Source organism: Myotis brandtii, unplaced genomic scaffold (assembly GCF_000412655.1).
Source record: "Myotis brandtii unplaced genomic scaffold, ASM41265v1 scaffold1063, whole genome shotgun sequence".
Taxonomy (NCBI): Eukaryota; Metazoa; Chordata; class Mammalia; order Chiroptera; family Vespertilionidae; genus Myotis; species Myotis brandtii.
Genome location: NW_005353597.1, coordinates 469,614 through 479,855, shown reverse-complemented (window position 1 = coordinate 479,855; position 10,242 = coordinate 469,614). Strand labels below are relative to the sequence as shown.

The window sequence follows — 10,242 nt, the reverse complement described above, 5'->3', positions numbered from 1 at the left end:
AAGACTATAACCTTGATTTTAAACTTCATTATCCATGACATTAAGGAAATTATACTTGTTTCTATTTACAGAGCCTACATTTTAATAATGGGGGAAAAACTTCAGACTTGGAAAACTATTTTACAAAGCAAACGTTTATTAACACAATAAACGATTTTTTTGTAGAATTTCTAAAGAAACGAATTCAAGACAAAAATTATTCTAGTAGGTAGCAAAATAATCTATTTTTTAAATTCCTTCTCATTAAAATGACTTTACTCCATGAAACAATATATCAGTTGGCCAATTCATTCTCTTACCAAGAATAAAATGGTTGTATGACAGTCAGTTTTTTGTTACTGTTGTTCTGTAAACACATCATTCTCTTACCAAGAATAAAATGGTTGTATGACAGTTTTTTGTTACTGTTGTTCTGTAAACACCACTAGGATATGTTGTCATAACTGTATTTGAAGTAGTTAAGTACTGCTGTCTTTAAGAGCAGGTGTGAAACATGTTATCAGCACCTAAAACACCTTATAGTGGCTTTAGTATGTAACATGTCACAAACTAGAAAATAAGCACATAGGAAGAAAGTCTCTCATTAGTTCCTGGCATAGTATAGCTGTGTTCATCCTGGAACTTATGGATAAGTTCTTTCTCTTAGAACTTTTCTCAAAAATTAAAGTGTTTCACAGCAAGTCAATAAATTAAAATGTAGAAAAACTGGTAAACAAAAGACTTTAAGGTTGTTTAAATTAATATGTTTAGGGTTACATATGAGTCACGGCTACATACAAAAGCCACTGGAACCAAGAATCAAGCTTAGCAAATACAGCAGAATTATCTTTTCATTGTAAAGTCCAGCATGAGACAGCCGAAGGAGCATTTAAGACAAGTATTGGTTCTTCACAATCTACTCTTAAGGCATAATCAATGATGTGTGCCAAGGCTTTTGGTCCCTTCTGCTATATTCTCGCATACTCCCGAGGAAACAAATGTGTGACATTTACCTGCCTGTTTCTAGCTCTTGATTTGGCAATGAGAAAGTTCTGATTTTCTGAAAATCATGAAAATTAAATCAGAAAAACCAGGCAGAAATACTAATACTCTGTGCTCTAAGATTAGCCACAATCACCTCATTGCTACTCATCAGTAAAATGACTACATAAGTTTCAAGTGTTCTAAAGCCTCTTGCTTAATTTTTCGTACCTCTGCAAAAATAAAAAGAAAATACTAGTTTGCTACTAAAATCTTTGGTAGGACAGCTTTTACCTTATCAGATTTTTAGGAATGAAAATGAACAGCCACATTTCATTTCAAAAGCTACTTTATGACAAATTTCCTAGCTGCACATATGCTGTGAATAGAGGCTATTCTAAACTATTTTGTAGGTGTTCAATTTGTCATTCCTTTATTTAGTGCGGGGTTGGGGGAGTAGAAAGGGGTGAATGCAGTAATTCATCTCTTCAGTTCAAGGGTGCTTAGAGCAAATCTGATTTGCTTCAATTCGGCAGGAAAGAAACAATTAAAAATACATGGCCCCAGTTTTATTTCAGCTTGATAGAAAACTATCTTTAAAGTATCAGAGAAATACACCCACATGGAAGTATAAGGCAGGCTGAGAGACTAGGGAGACCATTAAAAGCAATTTCATGAGCTGGATCAATGCTGTGTACTCTATTAAGGTAAATAGTTAAGCTTCATAAACATCAAGACAATCAAGCATTAGAATGATGAATGCATATAGCAGCCTACACCAGAATTAAGTGAGGTTATGTTAATTGCCTTATGTGTTGATAAAGTGTAGCTGAGGTCGTGCAGATCAGGATTTTTAAGGGAAAGCTTCAAAAATGCTTTGATAAAAGCGTGCAAGTTATCAGAAATTGTGGAAAATCAGAAGCCATTCTTGAATGCCCACTTCTTTGCCTACAGACGGTTCTTTATCTTGGCTCCTGATACATCACCTTGCACACACTATCACACGAGATGCAGGATGGGGCCTGCTTGGCAGGTCACTTCAAGCTTACTCCATGCTGGTCAATGAGTGAAGCTGTGTGGGCATCAAGTCTGTCTGTGGTGTCAGCTCACTAAGCTCACTGATGGTGGTGGCCAGCAGAGCATCCTGGGACACCACAGAATTGTCCGACTTGCAGGCTGTGTTGGCCGAATTATTCTCATGCACAGTAGATACGCTGCCTGGGACTGTGGCCAGGTTGTGAAAATGGTTATTTTCAGCAAAAGACAGCAATTTATCTGAAAGTTTGGATGATGCATATTCTTCATCAGGCTGTTCAGTCTTATGCCCTTCATCATTCTTGGGTGAGCCATCCACAATAACAAGGAAGGACTTCCATGGCGTATTCTTGTCATGAACCTACAAATCAAACACAAAAGTCACCAACTGTGTCTGAACAAATATCTGTAAATCATCCAATTCTACTTACTTATTAAATACATCTTTTAAAACAATAGTCTCTCTTCAATTTAAGTTTCTACGGCAGCAATGTCTTTACTAATTGCCAAGTACCTTTCTGCCACTGCTGTCACTGTTAGAACGTGTTTACCATGGACTGTGCCTTCCTGGACCTCAAGATTTAGTTCTTTACTTCATTCACACAATGAAGACAAAACTTCAGGAAGAAAATACCTGTTGTTTGTCTTCTGTAACCAGCTTATGGGACACCAGGCATTTCTTACTGTCTAGGGTTTTGCATACCTAGGGACCAGCAATTTGTCATTCTTAAGCCACACTGTTGCTTACTGAGGTGTGCCTCCGGAGAGTGGACTTGTCAGTAAATGTCCTTCCACATGCGTTACACATGAACGGCTTCTCTCCCGTGTGGATCCGATGGTGACGCTGGAGAGCGTTGAGCTGGGTGAACTGCTTACCACACTGGTCACAACAATAGGGACGTTCGCCTGAGACGGAAGAGAGGAAAACTGGTTGATCTCTTTAGCCTGGTGTATATAATTTTGAATAAAATGTGGAATAATGCTGTTTGTATACCACTAGGAAGTGTCAGCATTCCACCATAAGGATGATCAGTGGAGGGTCAACTGACAGGTACAAACCACCTCTACACAGGTTTCCATGATCCAAAGTAGTGTTCCCATGAAACCTTTTGTAAGCCAAAATGGCATAAAATGAAGAGTATCCCTCACATTCTGAAAGTTCATGTCACACTTTTTCCAATTAGTGAAAACAGGAATGAATATAGGTCTCTTGTGAAAACAAAGTGGCCTAATGTGAACTTTTGGAAGGGAGGAATACCTGTAATACCAAGAGTTTATGGCCTATACTAAAACAGAGCCAAAATCCATATTTGTAGCTCATATTATATCTATAGAAATTTTACCTATTTCCATAGTAATCTATAATAATAAAAGCATAATATGCTAAATTAGACCGGACGACCTTCCGGACGAAAGCCGGAGCTGCGAGAGAAGCCTGGGTCCTGAGTGCCTACCGGGTGGCCAGCCAGAGGGAAGCCCAGGTCCCAGGTGCCAGAGGGAAGCCGGTGCTGGCAGCTGGGGGAAGGAAGGCCTACTCTTGCATGGATTTCATGCATCGGGCCTCTAGTAGAATATAAAATTCCCAAGTCCCACAACTGAATTTGTATGCATGTATATATACACTGATATGTATAGATTATCCCTGATTTTAATCTGAAAGTGGCAAAATGTTCACATATCCATACCTTTTCAGTTTCTCAGAGCCAGAAACTAAAAATTCAAAAATTTAAAAATACTATTATGACACACAGTCTATCCTAAAGCTAAATTCCAAGTTCTCCAGTAAGTCAAAAACCTTTGGGATATTTTTTCTTGGCACACTGAACTAACTCCCTTCTCTGGTGACGTTCCAGCCATACCTGTGTGGACTTTAATATGCTGGTAAAGCGAATTCCGCTGGGCAAAAGTCCTGAAACAAACTTCACATTTAAAGGGTTTGGATCCAGTATGGATTCTATTGTGATGTTTTAAATATTCCTTAGAAGCAAAACTCTTGCCACATGTTTCACACATAAAAGGTCTTTCACCTACATGAAAAGATGAAACAAAAAGTTAGAAATAACAGACACAGAAACATACAGGAAGAATGGGTCCAATCTCTAAAATCCATATGAATTCCAAAAGCGCAGGCAGCCTGCTGTCATAAAATGTCTAACCATGTAAGATGCTTACTACCTGGTGTAAAATCCCAAAGAAGAAATAAGAGATAGGCCAGCCAGCTCACATTTTGGAAATTTATACAGCTTGTTTGGAGAAATTAAGATTTTTTTCTCAAAGAAGCACTGCTATTGATCTGTTACAGAATAAAAGTCCCTCTTTTATTGTGCAGTTTGAATCCTTTGATTCTACAAATCAGATTCATCTGATTAGGTGTACCCCTGATTTCACAAACATCAAAATAAAAATACTGGGTTTAATAAAATCTGAATATATTAATATTTTCATCAAATGATTGATTCTAAATCCTTCAATGTAACCTGACTTCATCTCTACTCCTAACCATCCATTCAACACCAATTCTGCTGCTTACATTTTACAATCTAGTGATTCATATCATTAAATGACTCATGTCTGTCTCACTTGCATTTGAACTTAAGGATCATATGACAGAGTTTAGAAGTAAAAATTTAGAAATACAAATAAGGAACTGAGCATGACAACTACAGTGTAGAGCAGGTTCTGTATACTTTTGTGTCATAAACAGTAGAGTTTTCTGAATCTCAGGGTTACTATGCTGAATCAGAATAAAGCCAATTTAAATTTTGTCCCTCACATAATAAAATCCTATCAAAAAATTTTTAGGAACTGGAAATAAGATCATTCCACCACCTTAATACATCATATAGCTATTTTCTAGTCTTCTGTACAGGAGTTCAATATAGTTGGGATTCACTGTGTACTTTTCAAGTCATTATCCAAGTACGTACAGGTGTTTTTCATAATGTTCAGAGCCCTTAGCCCAAATGGCCAGTGGGTGAGCTTAGATTTTTTAATTTACTAAACTACTGTGATTGGACAATCAGGTTGTTCCTAATGCTTTTTTAATTAGAAATAGCAAGAAGGAAAATAGAGTTTTCCCATATTCTGAACAATCTCTTTAGGACAGACTCCTGAAAATGGAATTTGGAGCTAAGGCCGTAGGAACTATTTCATACCCTTTTGATACCTAAGTCTCACATGCCAGTTCCTACTGCGAAGTACCAGTATGCAAAAGGCCATCACCAAAGCATATTTTATTTATTCGTTTTTGCTCACTTTTTAAATGGGAAAGCTAGATCCTGGCTTTAACCTGTACTAGTTTGGTAGATGCCAACTTCTAAATTAATAAACTGCAGTTTCCTTCTACAGCTAGGCAAGACATTCAATCACAACAGCAGGAGTATTTACCTGTGTGACACCTTTTATGATAAATCAGCATGTGGTTCTGAGTGAATCTTGCACCACATTCATCACAGACAAAAGGTTTTTCCCCTGTATGAATTCTGAAAGTACAACATTCAGATGATAACTTAGGATGTATCTCAAACCTCACTTTGCAATACAATTTCCACTCTAACCTGAAAGATAGTTTGTTCAAGGAGACCTGATGAGAATGACTGGAGTGAAAGGTGAAGAGACCCATAATCTTCTTCCTCAAATCTGCGTCCACACAAGGCCAGCTAACTGCAATGCGCTGCCCAATAAGACACCGAATGTCCACCCACACCTGTCTTAGGGTTTATGTTGTACAGCCCATTCAGAGACCGTGCCCTTACATATTTTTAAAGACACTAAAGAGCATTGTGTAATATCTCTAAAGTTTCCTTATTCAGAATAATCAACCACAAACACCCTAGGAACTATTGCTATGAAGAACCACATAGCCAAAAAATTAACTATCATTTCCTAGTATGTGTAACATAACCAGTCTAGAAGAACTGTTCTCAAAATGCTGAAGAAACCTGGTTCCAAAAATGCATATTCATTTTAATTTCACAAATGGTATGAAGTAGCTATCAACCACAATTTACTGAGCACTTCCTAATAAGCCAGGTTTTTAAACTTGTTATATACAGGAAAAAGATGAACACCAAGCTACTGCCCCACAGACTAGCCCAAGTTGGAGGGCAGATCTAGAATAGGGTAGAAAACTGCTTATCTGGATTGGAAGCATACTGAGCACCATAAGGAAATTTATTTAAAAATAGTATCACCTACAGTACAAAAGTTAAGCAGAACACACTGTCCATCCTAATTCTGGAGTTTTAGACTAAACAATGGCACAGTTTCCAAGCCCAGAGATCAAACATGATCAGAGAAGTGTCCTAAAGCCCTAAAAATGTCATCTCCCCAAGGTCATTACTGAGACTGTGGGACCAGGATGGTCACGAGCCAAAATTCTAAATAAGAAAAGAAAAATACAGGTTATTAGCATCAGGTGTGGTGGGAAGTGTGCACACCAGCAGCTCCTCTGGGAGTGGGAGAGCCCTGGCCTCCAGTACATGCCAACCAAGATCTGCAGGACCTGGCATGTTCAGCAGCTGTCGGCCACCCTGGTTCTGTGTCCTCTTCTGCACTGTGACCCCGACAGGAGGAGCTGGGAGGTCCTCATCAGCCCAAGGCCTATAGGAACACTAGGGGATTTCTGTTTGTAGAACTAGACCACCCCCTAACATCTCAACCCAGAAAGAATTCAATGATATCTCAAAACAGCCCCCAAACCTTTAGAGTGAACAAGTTATGAAATGAAACGTAGCCACACTGGTCCAAACTACTTCAATTTCTGACACGCATTTTAAGAAAATTAAGCCACATTCTGGAAAAAACATTTTGAGAGGGTTTCTGCTCTTTCCCACACCAGGCAGCTGGAGCCAGGTCCACGTACCTCATGTGCGTCTTCAGTGCCGAGGGCTGTGAGAACTTGGCCTCACACTCGGTGCAGCCGTAGGGCTTGTGGCCGGTGTGTGTCCGCTCGTGGAGCCGCAGGGCCGTCTTGGAGCTTAGGCCCTTGCCGCACTGCTGGCACTGGTGCCGCTCGCCACCCCCCTCGTGAACCTGCACCACGTGCCGCTTGACGTCCTTCTTCCTCTTGAATTTCTTCCCGCAGAGCTCACATGGGAAGTGGCGCTCACTGCTGTGCACGTGGCGCTGGTGGCTCTTCAGGTTGCAGCGATTGGCGAAGGTCTGGCCACAGGTGTCACAGCGGTGAATCACCTCCGTGGCCACACCGTGATGGTGCCTGATATGCTTCAGGAAGCTCTTCTCATACAGAAAGGACTTTTCGCAGATGGTACACTTAAAGTTGCTCTTCCTCTTCTCCTCCTCCTCCCCCTCTTCCCCTTCCTCCTCCTCCTCCTCCCCCACCTGCCCTGCCTTCTGCAGCACCTCCCCGACCTCCACTCCAGCACTGAAATCCTCACTTTTTGTTACTGGCTCATCCTCGGTCCCCACAGTGTCTGGGCTGGTGTCTTGGATACACCCGTAGTCCCCCACATCATCCTCAGCACTTTTCTGCTGCTCTCGGAGTCTTCTTGTGTATTTCTTTTTAGGAATTTCCACAAATACCTTTCTGCCAGCCAGCCTTCCACTAGCTCTTCTGACTTTGGGGTAGGAAGGCTTAACTCCATCTTTCTTCTTGTCTGGTTTTTCTTTGGACTTCCTTGGGGACAGATCTGGCAACGTACCGTTGCTGATTCTCTGCACTGGAGGAGCTAAGGAGGCCACAAGGCCATTGGTGAATGGACTGTCCACAGCCACACTTGCCCCAGTGTCACAAGGAACACTGCCTTGGGAGCCACTGCTCCCTTCCACCTCCTGAGACTCGGAGAAATTCTGCAACTCCAAAAGTACCGACTCTAACATCTGTTTCTTTAATTGAAAACAAGTTTCTGATAAGTCCAAACATTTTAGCTTTTCAGCCATTTCCAGCATTCGCTGCACCCGATCTTCTTCCACCTGTACCTTTGCGGTGTAGACAAACTCAAGAAATGAAGCAAAGTCAACTACTTGCACTTCATGTAAGTAGACAGTCCTAGTACCATCCATAGTCTTCTCATTAAGGAACATTTCCTTAAAAAATTTGCTGGTGGCTGCCAGCACCGCCTTATGGGCCATGAATTCTTCTCGGACACCCTGGTACTCGACGCTCACAGTCACGTCACACAGGTGACCCAGAAGGCGTAGTTGATGCATTTCATGCAGAAGGTTCACTGGTGAGGATTTGGATTCCAGCAGAACTGCACCACTTTCCATGTTTCTTCTTTCCAAAAACAGCCTTGAAAACAAAAACAAGAATTATTTCATGCATAAGCAATTACTGAGGTAAAAGATTTAAAAATTAATGAAGATTATTTCCATTCTTTAGATCAGGGGTCCTCAAACTTTTTAAACAGGGGGCCAGTTCACTGTCCCTCAGACCGTTGGAGGGCCGGACTATAGTTTAAACAAAAACTATGAACAAATTCCTATGCACACTGCACATATCTTATTTTGAAGTAAAAAAACAAAACGGGAACAAATACAATATTTGTATTTGCATGTGGCCCGCAGGCCGTAGTTTGAGGACCCCTGCTTTCGATGATATAAACTTATTCACAACCTAAACCTAACTTTTCTCATGTAAAGTTTGAAATCACACTTCACTTTGGCAGTTTTCCGAAGTCCTGGAGTACCTTCATAAGATAATATTTGCATGAATAAAACAGCATATTGCTAAGGCTTCCCCAAGGATAAACATGAATGGTTAAAACTATAATTAATGAAATGCAGTAAATTTTCTAGTTCATTTTCTAATTTGCGTATAGACACAGACCCGAAACTGTAACAATTTATGGCAACAATTTATGTCCAGTTCTTTGATCAGGAAACCAAACCAAACAAAACACATGCCCTCACTGTCTGGGAACAAACCTGAGAAGAGAATCATGTCTGCCTTTGAAAACAACCAAATAGTAATAATAAAAAAAAACTACTTGCATGGGAACACTTCATGGAAATGCAGTCCACAATCCATGACCATTTCCAACACCCCTAAAATCCAGACAATTTGAATTACCATTATTCTACTGAAGTAATGCTAGTGCCACAGCTTTCACCTTGAGCCGGTAACTTCTCTGAACCTTAGTTCTGTCCTCTGTAGCGGCTGGCAGGCTGTTGCGAGGCTTCGGTGAGTACAAACATGTCAAATGCTTACACCAGAGACTCGTTAGCTAGTTACCTGCTTCCCATGCAGCAGGCCTAGGTGCCATCATCCCTATTTCACAGATGAGGAAGGAACTAACAAGGTACCGGGAAGTGGTGGGACTCTGGACACTGAACCTGCTCAGCACACCCCTCACCTCAGCCTTGCCAAATGCAAAGAGCTGCTCTCACTCCCTGCATCTGTCCACCGCCTGGGCACACCCCATCCCCAGGGCTCCTCTCCTTGCTCTCCTTGGTACCCCACACCACCTTGGGTCCTCCTCTCACCTAAGACTCCCTGAATATGTGTTTTCTCCTTCGGGTTCGCCCCCAACCTTCTACTCTTGAATCTCCCTCCTCTTCCAAGTTCACTTTGGTTCCTACATCTCCACCCACCCATCCCAAGTGCCCGCCTTCCTTCTAACCTTCTTCAGCCAGGTCTGAGGTGTCCCCTCAGACTCCATGTGTCTGCAGCAGAACTTTCCTCATCTCCCCTGAAAACCAGTCTCGCCTCTCCCACTTGCCCAGTCCCATCAATGATACCTGCCCCCACCACCAACACGAAAAACGGCTGTGTCTGAGGTTTAGCTGTAAAAAGGACATGTACGGGACCTGAGCAGTCACCTGAGGGAGACTCCACAGTAAGCTGAGAAAACTGATCAAACCTAATCAAGGCTGTAGGAGGCGTACGTGGGGGGGACACCAACACATGGACTGGACTGTCAGCCCCAACGCCGGGAGAAACGCCGGGAGAAACGGCAGAGGACGGCTCTCGTAGCCTCCTGCCCAGACTCACCAGCAGCCCCCCCTTTCCCCAAACTTGTGTGGACCCGACCCCTGAGCAGATGTGCGAACTCACAGGGCGGCCTGATGCTGACTTCCAAGTCAAAGTGGTTTCTGAGCACCATTTCCCATTTTGCCCGAGCAGGGAATGGGAAGCAGTGATCACGCAACAAAGATGTTTCGGCTCGGGGGACAGCAGCATCTCCCAGTGTAAGTGGCCGGCACCCTGGCGGCACCTCCGTCCCCGGGCATCGCCTACCTCGGCCGCTCTCTGAGGTCCGCGGCTTTCCAGCCTGGCCGAGCCCA

General features: G+C 42.2%; 1 protein-coding gene across 1 annotated transcript; it reads right to left on the bottom strand.

The window, feature by feature from the left end:
* Window positions 1-706: 706 nt before the first annotated feature.
* Window positions 707-10,219, bottom strand: GZF1 (GDNF-inducible zinc finger protein 1). The gene is made up of 6 exons (XM_005857007.2): window positions 10,196-10,219; window positions 6,860-8,248; window positions 5,383-5,477; window positions 3,855-4,022; window positions 2,744-2,901; window positions 707-2,356 (listed from the first exon to the last, which is right to left on the bottom strand). Exons 2-6 carry the CDS (start codon window positions 8,224-8,226, stop codon window positions 2,006-2,008), a joined length of 2,139 nt encoding a protein of 712 aa, XP_005857069.1. The 5' UTR covers window positions 8,227-8,248; window positions 10,196-10,219; the 3' UTR covers window positions 707-2,005.
* Window positions 10,220-10,242: the final 23 nt, after the last annotated feature.